This window comes from Mustela putorius, unplaced genomic scaffold (assembly GCF_011764305.1).
Source record: "Mustela putorius furo isolate JIRA1106 unplaced genomic scaffold, ASM1176430v1.1 tig00000738_pilon_pilon_pilon, whole genome shotgun sequence".
Classification (NCBI taxonomy): Eukaryota; Metazoa; Chordata; class Mammalia; order Carnivora; family Mustelidae; genus Mustela; species Mustela putorius.
The window spans coordinates 4,643,974-4,658,292 of record NW_025421463.1 but is presented as its reverse complement, the minus strand read 5'-3'; the positions used below and the strand labels follow the sequence as shown (position 1 = coordinate 4,658,292).

General features: G+C 38.2%; 1 protein-coding gene across 4 annotated transcripts in view; it reads left to right on the top strand.

Annotated features, from left to right (window-relative positions):
* XPNPEP3 (X-prolyl aminopeptidase 3) overlaps positions 1 to 14,319 on the top strand; it is a 76,500-nt gene that overhangs the window by 19,713 nt on the left and 42,468 nt on the right. For all 4 annotated transcript variants that reach the window (XM_004771269.3, XM_045083797.1, XM_045083798.1 and 1 more), the window contains exons 3-4: positions 8,650 to 9,057; positions 11,429 to 11,631. In XM_004771269.3, coding sequence (XP_004771326.1) covers positions 8,650 to 9,057; positions 11,429 to 11,631 — 611 coding nt within the window. The remainder of the gene's footprint in view (positions 1 to 8,649; positions 9,058 to 11,428; positions 11,632 to 14,319) is intronic.

Here is a 14,319-nt window from a genome sequence, read left to right as displayed (position 1 = left end):
TTATAAACTGTGAGTCTACTTTTTATAGTATCTGTGCAGATAGATAGTTACATAGTTCCCAGACATTGCCACAGGAGTAACGCTGTCATCAGGAGAATAGCAAGGTGTTCAACTCACATAAACACTACAGTTTATCAGAGAATAGGAAGAATCACTGCCTAATAAAGCATTATTTCCAAGAAACTGTATTTCTAACATTGTTACATTCTTGGGCACAATTAATCTTGCAATATGTGATATAGTTCATAGCTCTTTAAGAAAGGGCTGTTCAGGGGCGCCTGGGTGGCTCAGTGGGTTAAAGCCTCTGCCTTCTGCTCAGGTCCTGGGATCGAGCCCCTCGTCGGGCTCACTGTTCCACAGGGAGCCTGCCTCCCCCCCCCCGCCTGCCTCTCTGCCTATTTGTGATCTCTGTCTGTCATATAAATAAAATCATTTTTTTAACTTTTTCTTTTTTATTTTATTTTATTTTATTTATTTACATAAATAAAATCTTTTTTTTAGCTTTTTCTTTTTTATTTTATTTATTTGACAGAGAGAGATCACAAGTAGGTAGAGAGGCAGGCAGAGAGAGAGGAGGAAGCAGGCTCCCTGCGGAGCAGAGAGCCCGACACAGGGCTCAATCCCAGGACCCTGGGATCATGACCTGAGCAGAAGGCAGTGGCTTAACCCACTGAGCCACCCAGGTGCCCCGTTACATAAATAAAATCTTTAAAAAAAAAAAAAAGAAAGAAAAGAAAAAGTGCTGTTCAGAGAGTTGGGCTTGTCAGAATGACTTGTCCAACATACCCAGAACCACTTGGTTTTCAACTACAATAGTGAACAGATTCATCGGGAAGTATTGAGGATGCAGCTGTGTGGCCCACAATTTGAGGGAATGCTTTTACCACTTACCTCTTTGTCCTTTATCATCAGATGGAACAGCTGATGTTACTGTCAAGTATAATATTTAAAATGATGGAAAGGTTGGTTCTAGACTGGGTGCTAGATAATAATTCCTGAATCTTCTTCCTTTAGAAGTGTCAGAACCAATTAGTTCTCCATCTTTCAGTCAAAGTTTGGTTGTAGTTATACCTTGAGCAAAGGGTATATTTTTTTAAGTTTCGTTAAAATGCTTGACTTCGATATCTAAAGGATCAAGATTTCTTTTGGCGCTGTAAGATTTTTACACTATTTATTTTTTTTTTTAAGATTTTATTTATTTATTTGACAGAGATCACAAGTAGGCAGAGAGGCAGGCAGAGAGAGAGAGAGGAGGAAGCAGGCTCCCTGCTGAGCAGAGAGCCTGATGCGGGACTCGATCCCAGCACTCTGAGATCATGACCTGAGCCGAAGGCAGTGGCTTAACCCACTGAGCCACCCAGGCGCCCTAGATTTTTACACTATTTAAAAGGTTAAATTTTATGTCCAAGAAATGACAAATTCCAGGTAGTCTGAATCTGCCTGGACCACTGGTTGAGCTTTTTCAGAACATACATACATATCATGATCCTATAGACTTACTGGATCAGAATCTCAAGGGAAGGGCTTTTTTTTTTTTAAGATTTTATTAATTTATTTGACAGACTTAGCAAGAGAGGGAACACAAGCAGAGGAACCAGGAGAGGGAGAAGCAGGCTTCCTGCTGAGCCGGGAGGCTGATCTGGGGCTCAATCCTAGGACCCTGGGTTCATGATCCGAGCCAAAGGCAGATGCTTAATGGTGAGCCACCCAGGTGTCCCAAGTAATACATTTTCTTTACTCAGTTCCTGTGTACCTATGGAATTTTAAAAATAATCCCATATTTGTATTGTTCATATTTTCCTCTTCATTTTCTCAAGTAGATTTTAATTCAGAATAAAGACTGAAGTGGTTTCATGTATAAATTGACAGGCAAATAAACCTGTATTTAACCTGTATGTATGGGGTTTGTTGATTACTCATTTCAGTTACCATTATATGATAATTAGCTTATAGAAATTCCATAAACTGCCATCTAGTGCAGAATTATGGAGTATTTCTCTGTTTTTTAATGCTGGAAGAAAAAATAATTTGAGATATAATGATTTTCCCGTGTTTTAAATACTGATATATTAAAAGTAAATAACTTCTATTTCTCTTTAACCTTTGTGTATATCTCCCATTCATATTGAGAAATTCTCTGAAGTAAGATCAGCAATACTCTGCTGTAGACAAGAATCAGGAATCTTACATAGAACTGAATAATAAGCTTCTGAATTGCTTGAGCCTCATTCTTATTGTGAGAGAAAGCCAAAGACTTTCAGGGCTTCTATATATCTATATAGATATCTATATAGATATACCAGAAGGACAACGTCTTTAAGCATAATTCTTTATGGTGATAATAATTGTATGTAATATTTATATATTGCTTCCCGTTCTACGTATTTTAACTTCTTTAATCCTCTTACAGCTTTGAGAAGTAATTGCTATTATTATAGCCATTTTACAAAGGAGAAAACTGAAAACATAAAGCAGTTTGGTAGCTCTCCCCAAGTCATTCAGTAATTTGTTGAGCCAGGATTCCAACTCGCAAAAGTCTGACTGAGTCCACACTTAACCTCAAAATACGAAACAGTTGTGCTGGAGAATACTATCTGGAACTTCTAAAAAGTCTTTTTTTGTCAAGATTTTTTTTTTTTAAGATTTTATTTATTTATTTGACAGAGAGAGATAGATCACAAGTAGGCAGAGAGGCAGCCAGAGAGAGGGAGGAGGAAGCAGGCTCCCCACGGAGCAGAGAGCCTCATCCCAGGACCCCGGGATTATGACCTGATCTGAAGGCAGAGGTTTTAAGCCACCGAGTCACCCAGGTGCCCCAAGAGTAGTATACTTTTTTAAATGTGAAATTTACATATCATGAATTGCATAAATCTCAAATTTATATATCATAAAGAGGAATTCAGTGAGTTTTGACAAAGGTAGATGCCAGTATACCTCACACACCTGTCAAGATATATAGAACGTTTTCATCACCCCAAAAAGTCTTCTTGCTCCAGTCAGTTCCCACTCTGTCCTTAACCATTGCTCCCGTTTCTTTCTACATGGATTGTTTAGGTTCTTCTTGCAGTCATACAATATGTACTCTTTCTGCCAAGCTTGTTTCGCTCAATATATGCAAATAAAATCTTTTCAGAGTACTTTTTTTTTATTGTTTCTTTGGTCGTTTCTTTTTTTCAGAGAGGGTCTGGGTTTTACTTATCATTAACCTTTTTTTTAACCCCTGTTCTCCAGCTAGATAGTAATAGATCAGTTTATAAACTGCTTTCTTGTAAACAATAAAATCTACCTAATATTAAAGAATTCATTTTAAGAACTCTGGTTGAAGATCAGACCATGTTAAAATCCTAATCTAGGTATTTTTTTAGGAAATAATTAAAATACATACCTAGGTTGTAGCAAAGACTTGCATCTTTCCATCTATTTTTAGTCTTTGTAAAACTTTCCTCTTTGGGTTTTCTGCTTGGCTGATTAAATATGAAGAACATTTTTCTTACTCTCTTAAGAGGTCCAATCCCGAATATTCTGGAAGAGCTTTTCCTCTTAGCTGTAGAATCTCAGTTGATTGTGAGACTTTGCTATTTGCAGAATCTGGATTGTGATATGGAGGCATTTGATTGGTAAAGAATTGTTAGAATAGCCCCTCTATCCTTAATCGACTCCACATGATAAAATACTTTGTTCTTTACTGCATTACAATGTCACACAGTTACAAATAGACATTCTTATTCACATACTGTTTTATCTGAAGAAATTCAGGCCAGACTGATCATTACAATGGTTAGTTTTATGATCAAAGGCCATAACAACTGCCAGGTTTACCTGTAGGGTTAAGGTTTATTACTTTATCACACCTTTTTTTATTTCCTCCTTCAAGTGATAAGAAGTCTTTTTTCTTGACCAAAGAAAATTTTTTGTCATGACCAAAGAGTTCTTTGTTACTTTGAGATTTTAGAAGTTTGAAAGCATTTAGTTAATGATCACTCCATAGTGTTGATGATTCATAAGCTTAGAAAATGTAGCCAGTGTTTTAAATGTTTCTCATGTAGTCAGTTGTATGAAATCGGATTCAGGAAGAAGAGGAATTTTTTTTTTTTTACGATTTTATTTATTTGACAGAGAGACAGCCAGAGAGGGAACTGAGCAGGAGGAGTGAGAGAGGGAAAGGAGAGGAAGACACTCCTGCAGAGCTGGGAGCACTACGAGGGGCTCGACCCAGGGGTCAGATGCTTAATGACTGAGCCACCAGGGCACCTAGGAGAGGAGTATCTTGAAGGGAGTAAAAGACACTTTTCCAATCCTGTTTTGATTTTCAAATAATTGTATCTTTTTTCAGAAGTTACTTTCTAGTATATCTCTGTATATGCTTTTTTATTAACGAGAACAGAAGAGAACACAGATTAAAGTCACTAAAATTGTGAATTTCCTTATTTCTCAAAATTAAAAAAAAAAGAATTGATTTCTAATTTAGTTTTATTACATGTACTATAGAGAGAAAGGAGAAGACAAAAAGGAAAGGTTGGATGAGCTGCAAATTATAACCAGCCTCTACTTTTATGAAAGTATTTACTGCTTGGGTACATTGGGAAATGTCCAGTGTTGGGTAACAGTGAGAGACTTAACATGAATAATTAGCAGAGAGATAAATAGTTAAGCTTTTCCTGGGCTCTGGTACAAAGTTCAGTATTATGCCCACAAGCCCTAGAGGACTCTTAGCCAGCTCAATTTGGGGGCGGGGGGGTGAGAAATGCAGTGTGAGCTCTTCCAGAACTGACTGTGTTGGCTTACTTATCTTTTATTTGTTACCAACTTCATCAATAAAAGTGTATATTTTTTTTCCTTGTAGATAAATAAAAATATTTTATTAACAGAAAGCAAACTGTAGAGTTTGCTGGAGAGACAAATTATACAGAGGTAAAACTAGACTGTTCCAAGGCATTCATAAACAACTGAGTTACATGTACTGAACATGAGTACTAAGAACAATTTAGAAGTCTTTGACCCAGAAATCTGTCCTGGGACTATCCCATAGAACTAAAAGCACCAGTACGTAGGCATCAAAGTACCAAGAAATAAGTACAAAGATGTTTTTGTACTTATTTGTTACAGTGAAAAGCTGAAAATAATATACATGCCCACCAGTATAGAAATGGACCAATAGGTTATGATACATCACCCTAAGAAATAGATGGAGACATCAAACAGAATGAATTGAAACTATGCAAGATGATTTGGTGGGAAGGATTTCTGTCAGGTGTCACTGTGGTAGAAAAGCAAGATACAGAAGAATGTAGTATCCCATGTCTATAAAACACGAGTGACCAAAAACCCCTAAATGCAGTATAGGAGTATTGAGAAAAATAGGAAAGGATACATGCTAGATTACAAGTGTGGATGGGGTGTTCATGTGGGTAGGAGGAGGGAAGGGAGTTGACAAGTCAAATAGCAAAGGAAAGGGGGGAAAATATTTATTGAGAGAGTTCAGTGTGCTATGATTACATTTATATACAACTATAGGATATATATATATATATATATATATATATATATAACAAAATAAAACAACTTAAAAAAATAATGCAGAGGAACAAATCAACATGATCTGGCCTCATCAGGAAAGCCTTTTGAATGAGAGGTGTCTAAAAACAAACAGGCACTGAGCCTCAAATCTTGGGGAGTGGAATTGCTACAGAGGGAGAAGAGATTTTGGAAAAGGGACACATTGTAAACAAAGTAATAGGGAAAGAACAGATTAGACCTATGGAAGACATAAGAAGGAATTAATTTCAAAATAATTGGAGAAATGATAAGAAAAAAGTTGGCCAAATCACCAAAGACAATATATTATGTGATTTCATTCTATGAAATGTCTACAGTAGACAAATCCATAGAGACAAAATAGATTAGTGGTTGCCAAGGGCTCGGGCAGATTGGGAGGAAAGGGGGAGTGACTACTCATGGGCAGGGATTTATTTTGGAAGTGATGAAATACTTTAAAATTGATTTTTATAATGTTGTACAATTCTGTGAAAATACCAGAACTATTAAATTGTACATTTAAATGGGTAGATTGTATGCTGTGTAAATAATATCTCAAACTTTCTTTAAAAAGTTGACCAGATAAATTGGAATCACCTGGTTGAGAGCATTAAAATCTACTTAAGAGTTGGAGTTTGATCTAGTGGACAACAGAGAACCATTGTAGGTTATGTGTATGGAATGGACTGCCCATGTTCTTTTATCCTCTTTTTCTCTTTATTTGGGATTTTAACTATGAGAGTATATACTCATTGAAACAAAATTCAAATAATATTAAAAAGCATGTTAAAAAGGGCACCTGGTGGCTCAGTTGGTTATGCATCTGACTCTTGATTTCAGCTCAGGTCATGATCTCAGGATTGTAAGATAGATATCTGTGTTGGGCTCTGCACTGGGCCTGGAGCCTGCTTAAGATTCTCTGCCTCATTCTCCCTATGCCCTCTGCACCCCCACTGGTGCATGTTCTCTCTAAATAAATAAATAAAGCATGTTAAAAAGAAAATCTTTGTCTTAACTCAGTCCCTGTAGATTGCCGCTATAAAATTTGGGATTTTTTTTTCTTTTTTTTTTTTTTAAGACTTTATTTATTTGAGAGAGAGAGAGCGCATACACGCATGAGCCGGGGAGGGGCAGAGGGAGAGGGAGAAGCCAACTCCTCGCTGAGCAAGGAACCTGATGCAGGACTTGATCCTGGGACTCCAGGATCATAACCCAAAGACAGACACTTAACCAACTGAGCTATCCAGGCACCCCAGAAATTGGGGGCTTTTTTCCTAATTCTTTTTTTCTCTCTCTTTATTTTTTATCTTTTTTTTTAAAGATATTATTTATTTATTTGACAGAGATCACAAGTAGGCAGAGAGGCAGGCAGAGTGGGAGAGGGGGTATGGAGCAGACCCCCTGCCAAGCAGAGAGCCCACTGCAGGGCTTGATCCCAGGACCCCGAGATCATGACCCAAGCCGAAGGCAGAGGCTTTAACCCAATGAGCCACCCAGGCGTTCCCTCTCTTTTTATTTTGTTTTTGTTTGTTTGTTTAATAATTGGGGTCATATTACCCCTCTTGTACTGTAACTTTTTCATGTAGCAGTATCTACATGGCTATCTTTCCATACTTGGATATGGAAACCAGCTACTACGGGAAATAATAGTAATCCACATCATGAAGTCAATGTAAAGATTAAATGAGTTGATACCTACAAGTAATTAGAATTGTACCAGACACATAAGAAACATTCAGTAAGCATTAGGTGGCATTTTACTATTAATATTGCTAAGTGTAGGCTGAGGGATATAGCTTTCATGAGTGTTTTTTTTAGTAGTTCTTTTGCTTTGCAACCTAGAGTGAAAGCACGCATAATTTCCATTGCCGAAGGGAAAAACCACCCAGTTATCACTGGGCTAGCAACCAGGCAGTCTGCTGGGTACTAATATTGAGAACTAATATGTTAACATTTCATAACACAGGTCCCAATGTGAGTTTTGGGAGTAGGCTTAAGTGAATCAGAGACTCTTGAAATTTTATGTCAGAAATTTGTGTGTGCCTATGTGCAGTTTAGTGAAAAATGAATCTGTAGCTTTTATTTATTTTTTTTTTAAGATGATTTATTTGAGAGAGAGCACACCTGCTCAAGCAAGGGGCAGGGCAGAGGGAGAGGGAAAGAAGCAGACTACCTGCTGAGCATGGAGTCCTACCCGAGGCTCCATCTCATGACCCTGAGATCATGACCTAAGCCAAAATCAAGATCAGAAGTGTAACCAACTGAGCCACCCAGGTGCCCCTGAATTCATAGCTTCTAAACATTCTCTAGGGAATCTTTATTCCTTAAGAACTACATGCTTTATCAAGTTTGCTTCTCATGACAGCCCCAAGAGGTAGATAATACTATCAAGTGTTTCAAAAATATAAAGATGGCCCCACTTGGAAAATACAAAGATTTTCCCTCAGGGAAGGAACATCAAGGAGGTTCTGTTACCCAGCTCTATTGCTAATACAAAGTAGAGAGTGAAAAGTCCTATTAGAAGGGTAGTATTATGCACTGGAAATTCAGAAGGAGAAATTTATTTTATCTCTTGAAATTGGGGAAAGCTCTTGGACCTTAAACTCTATTATGTTAAAAACTATACATCATTTAACAAATATTTATCAAATGCCCAGTATATTCCAGTTCTTATTCTAGGCTCTGGGAATATAACATTAAATAGACAAAAATCTATGTCCTTATAGAGCTTACATTCTTTCAGGAAAGTCATACACAGGTAATATCATCCTTCTCACGTTTTATATTGATACTTCGGGTCAACCTTAATTATATGCGTAACAATGCCTGCCACATAATAATGTTCAATAAATATTTGATTGTAATAAAAGAATGAAAGAGCTCTTAGGGGGTCATGATCCCAGTTTTCCAGCAGAACCACATTTAACTGTCGTTTCTTCCAGCCTTTTTGCAGTGGAATAGAAAAGTTGAAACCTGGGTCATCTCCTGTACTATCAGGAGATTTGACATAAATTGAAGAAATGAACTTTGGTGTCTTCGTCTTATATTAAGCTACCTTAAAAGTACTTTGTCACTATATAAATGCAGAGCATCACTGTTATTTGTTATTTCTAGGAGAGGTGACACCAGGACTATCTCAAGTGGAATATGCACTTCGCAGGCACAAACTAATGACACTGATCCACAAGGAAACACAAGGGCAGAGTGGGACAGACCAGACAGTGGTTCTGCTGTCCAACCCTACATACTACATGAGCAATGATATCCCCTATACTTTCCACCAAGACAACAATTTCCTGTACCTGTGTGGATTCCAAGAGCCCGATAGCATTCTCGTTCTTCAAAGCCTCCCTGGCAAGCAATTACCAGCACATAAGGCCATGCTTTTTGTGCCTCGGAGAGACCCTAGTCGAGAACTTTGGGATGGCCCACGATCTGGCACCGATGGAGCAATAGCTTTAACAGGAGTGGATGAAGCCTATACCCTGGAAGAATTTCAACATCTAGTACCAAAATTGAAAGGTAACACGTGGGAGCAGAAGTCAACTCACAGGCCAGATTTGGGAGTAAGACCTTTCTTGCCTATATAGATGAAGTTCTTAATTTTCTAAAATGATTATCATAGTAGCATTTCCTTGAGCACCATGAAAGGATCTTACATCTTTCCCATAACACTTAAGTGGAGAATGAGCATGGGTCACTCTTCAAGATTACTGACCACCAGTTCATTGACCTCTGACCACCAATGATTATTCTGCCAACTCTTCAAAAGGAAGCAGTATTCTCAAAGAATGATCAGAATTACCTGGTGACACATATTGTAATTACAAATACATAATAGACCATTGGAAATGTAAAGTCTTAGGCCCCCACTCCAAAACTGCTACATGAGAATTTGACTTTAAATAGGAATCTCAGGTAATTCTTATAGTACACAATTGAGTCCACACTCCTCAAAATAGTCATTTTCTCTACATTTATTCTGGTAAAATTATAATCACTCGTGTTTTAGGATCCCTTTTCAGGAAATTTTCAGAACCTATACTATATGATAAACTGTCTTTAGTGATTCTTGTAAATCTACAGCTCTAAAATGCTTCCCTATTTTATTTTTTGAAGTGTCCCAAGTCACTTAGAGCCAAATTTGGTAAATAGATAGCTGATCAAGTTGGAAGGTACTAATTTTAGGCAAAATACGTATGGTTGTAAAATTATAGTCTGATTTTCTTATATGGTTTATGTTATAAACCATTTCTGAAGTCTGTTTCTAAAAGAGATTTCCAAAACTGTTTCAAATGATCGTGGAATTTATTGGACTTGTTTCTTGCAAAGACTCCTTTGAAAGAATGTACTCATTTGAATATGCAAGTTCTAATATGTTTGAATTGTTTTCATTGCCTTATGCAAGTATTCTCTATTTTACAGAGATAATTACTCAACTAAATTCATAGAACTTTTTATATCTTCAAAGTCTTCATAAATGTAGGACACAGAATCATTTTCTTTTTAGCTTTATTTTTTTAATTAGTTGTTAGCTGTCTTCTTCGACTGTGCATTTCATCAACCCAGTATGCTAAATAAAACCTTATACCAAGTGTATTTCTCAAAAGTATTTCTCATTCACCATTCTTTTTTTAAAGATTTTATTTGTTTGACAGACAGAGATTACAAGTAGACAGAGAGGCAGGCAGAGAGAGAGAGAAAGAGAGGGAAGCAGGCTCCCTGCTGAGCAGAGAGCCCGATGCGGGACTCGATCCCAGGACTCTGGGATCATGACCTGAGCCTAAGGCAGCAGCTTAACCCACTGAGCCATCCAGGCGCCCCACTCATTCACCATTTTTAATGTTAGTAGTTTACTAGATAAAAGTAGTAGGCGAAGGAAAAGAGTCATGAAATCATATTTATTTAAAAGTATTAAAGCCAAAAAATGTTGGGCTCTGATTTCATATACTAAGAACAGGTAGTAGAGGTGGTTTTACTGTTTTAAAAGTATAGTTAAATTTCTATTATAAAATTAGCATTTGACCTGTAATATATACTTAAAACCATTTTTATTTTAAAATGAAAATATTCAGGAGGTTGTATCATAACCAACCAAAATTTTTAGGATTTTCCCCCTCTTCTGTCCCAAATTCTTTATATAAAACATACAGCCCTTCAGACTTCAGTATGGGAATGGTGCTGTTAGGCCACATCAGGAAAAAAGAAAAGGATGAATGGAGACCTGGTGTAAGTGATTCTCAACATGAGTCCTCACATCTTATATCTGAGGCTCATATAGACCAGTTCCTTGTGTCTCTAGAATTAGGAGGAGAATGTGGTTGTTAAATGGGAATATATGACAGATGGGAAAGGCCAGGCTTTCGAGTTAAGTGTGGGTTAGCACACATTATCCACTAGAGTGTTTGCATTGCTGTGTAGAATTGCTCCTAAATGAGATGAGAACCTCCTTTCACTAACACTGAGATTGGAAAGAAAGAATACTTTTAACGAGGAGGTCAGGATCTGTGTATTTTTTTTCTGTCCTCTTACGTTCAGGTATTTACTAGTGCCTCTAGCTCAGTTGTGGAGTTCTTTAAATTTCAATAAATAATGAAATCAAAGCTAGAGAAAAAGCTTTAGCCCCATCTACCATCTTTATAAGGAACTCTGAAGTTTGGGGGCAGAGAAGCTGTGTATTTGCTGTCAGAATATTTTGCCATTTGCAGGGAATTAGCCTTTCCAATGATACATAATCACCCTTCAGTTGCTTCAGTCCTGAGAGTTTTTGCTAAACACTTGAAAGTCATATATCACGGGTTTTGTAATTTTCACTCTTGTTCATGACAGTTGGTATTTCTTGTTGCTGTTAGTTTTATTTTAAATTTTTTTTTTTTTTGCTGCTCATTTTAAGATGAGACAAATATGGTCTGGTATGACTGGATGAGGCCCCCTCACGCACAGCTTCACTCTGACTACATGCAGCATCTGACTGAAGTCAAAGCCAGGAGCAAGAATAAGGTTCGAGCTGTCCAGCAGCTGGTACAGCGCCTCCGGCTGATCAAATCTCCTGCAGAAATTGAGAGAATGCAGATTGCTGGGAAGCTAACATCACAGGTATGGTTCCTATTGAAAAAGTTTTTCCAAATTAAAAAATCTAAGTTCTTATGTTTCAGTGGGTACCTTGAGGTGCCCAGTGCAGTAATCTTATAGTAGATGAGCATCTACCTTCTTCTTTAATGTTTAATGAACATGTCTAGAGACTTGTCAGTACCTCACAAGGCAAGATAAATCTGCCTTCTTGTATCTTTCACCCATGATCTTAGTTGTTTCTCCTTAGAACAACATAAATTAAGTCATTGTATTTCCTTTCCTTATAGTAACTACAGTAATAGTGGTAGTTAAACACAGTTTGATTGCTAAGGAAGACCTGGGACCCAAAATGACAGTGCTTGCAAAGCTAAAATACAATTTATTCTAGGAAAGAGGTATAGTACAGCAACAGCATTAAAGTAAGAATACCTGTCATAGTCAGTGGCTGTCTCACAGAAGGGTCCAGAGCAGCCAGGGGCAGGCTCTTGTTGTCGTGCTGGTCTTCAGGAAGGGCTGGGCAGAATGCATTTTCCTCTCATGGATAAGAAACCACAAATGTACACACGGAACACCTTGGAACCAGGGAACCCAAAATGGAATCTCAACTAGGGATTTTTGTGGTTTTGGTCATATTGTCCTGTTCCTGCTGTACAATAGCAAAGCCCTTCAGAGAGCTCAAAGAGAGACCAAGTACAAACCATTAATCTCACTGTTTAAAGTATTCAGAAACTGGTACAAACTGCCCCCAATTCCTTGTAACACTTTTCATTAATTGCGGTGAAATATATATAACATAACATTTGCACTTTAGCCATTTTTTTTTTTAAAGATTTTATTTATTTATTTATTTATTTGTCAGAGAGAAGGAGAGAGAGCGAGCAAGCACAGGCAGACAGAATGGCAGGCAGAGGCAGAGGGAGAAGCAGGCTCCCTGCTGAGCAAGGAGCCCGATGTGGGACTCGATCCCATGCCGCTGGGATCATGACCTGAGTTGAAGGCAGCTGCTTAACCAACTGAGCCACCCAGGCGTCCCTGCACTTTAGCCATTTTTAAGTGTACAGTTCAGTGACATCTTTGTCATGCCATCACCCCTACAATACATCTCCAGAACTTTTTTATTATTCCATGTTGAAACTCTCTACCCATTAGACAATAACTTTCCATTTCTCCTTTCCTCTAGCCTCTGGTGACAACCGTATTATTTTCTGAGTCTATAATTTGACTACTTACACACCAATACAATATTTGTTCATTTATTTCTGATTTGTTTCATCAAGCAAAATATTTCCAGGATTTAACCATGCTGTGGTAAATATCAGAAATTCCCTTCTTCTTTTTTTTAAAAATTTTATTTGTTTATTTGACAGAGAGAGACACAGCGAGAGAGGGAACACAGGCAGGGAAAGTGAGAGAGGGAGAAGCAGCCTCCCCGCAGAGCAGGGAGCCCGATGCGGGGCTCTATCCCAAGACCCTGAGATCATGACCCGAGCTGAAGGCGGGTGCTTAACAACTGAGCCACACAGGCACCCCTGAATTTCCCTTCTTTTTAAGACTGAATAATATGCCATTTTATGTATCTGCAGCATTTTATTTATCTGTTACTGTGTTGATGGACATTTGGGCTTTTTCTGTCTTTAGGAATTGTGAATAATTCTGCTATGCACATTCTGCTTTTCAAGCCCCTATTTTCATTTCTTTTGCATATATACCCAGACGTAGATTTAGTAGATGGAATGGTCATTCTATGTTCAGTATTGTGAGGAACCACCATACTAGATTTCCTAGTACCTGTGCCATTTTAGATTCCCACTGGCAATGGACACGGTTCCAATTTTTCGTATCCATGCCAACACTTGTTTTCTGCTTTTTGATAATAGCCATTCTAGTGTATGAAAGAGTATCTGACTGTGGTTTTGATTTGCATTTTCCTAACGGTTAGCGATGTTGAGCATCTTTTCATGTATTTATTGCCATCACAATACTTTTAATGAATGTATTTCATGCTGTGTCTCTACCAGAGTCAGTGCCATGCAGGAATTTAGCAAAACGGCTCAAGTTCATTTCAGGAATTAACCCACAGTAATATCTACACCCAATGTGGGACTTGAACTCACAACCCTGAGACCAGGCCCCTCATGCTCTACTGACTGAGCCAGCCAGGCATCCCTATGATCTACTGTAGGAGGCACTCTAGTCCTATTTAAAATTTGTCCAATACTGGGGCGTGATCTCATATCCCTGATAATAGGACCTGAGCTGAAATCAGGACTTGGTTGCTTAACCAACTGACCCACCCAGGCGCCCCTCCGTAGGTCTTTTTCAGCAGTATGTCTTTCCTCATTAAAAACAAATACGCCAGGGCACCTGGGTGGCTCAGTGATTAAGCATCTGCTCCCGGCTCCGGTCATGAATCTGGGGTTCTGGAATCGAGCCCCGTGTCAGGGGAAAGGCAAGATAAATCAAATTCAGCCCACTAAACATTTTACAACACAGGTTGCTTCCCAGCACAGCTCCTCTATAATAGATGCGTCCTGTGAAATGAGAATGAAAAAGCATTTGCTTTGTTGACAGAGCTCCCTTTTACTTCCTCATCCATTTTGAGGACGTATGTCACCCTGGGAAGTGTATTTGTTAGGATAGTTATTGTTCAGCTCAAAAAGAGCCAAAAAGGCTCTTCAGAAAAGGAGACTCTGTCAGAGTCCTTTGCCCCAA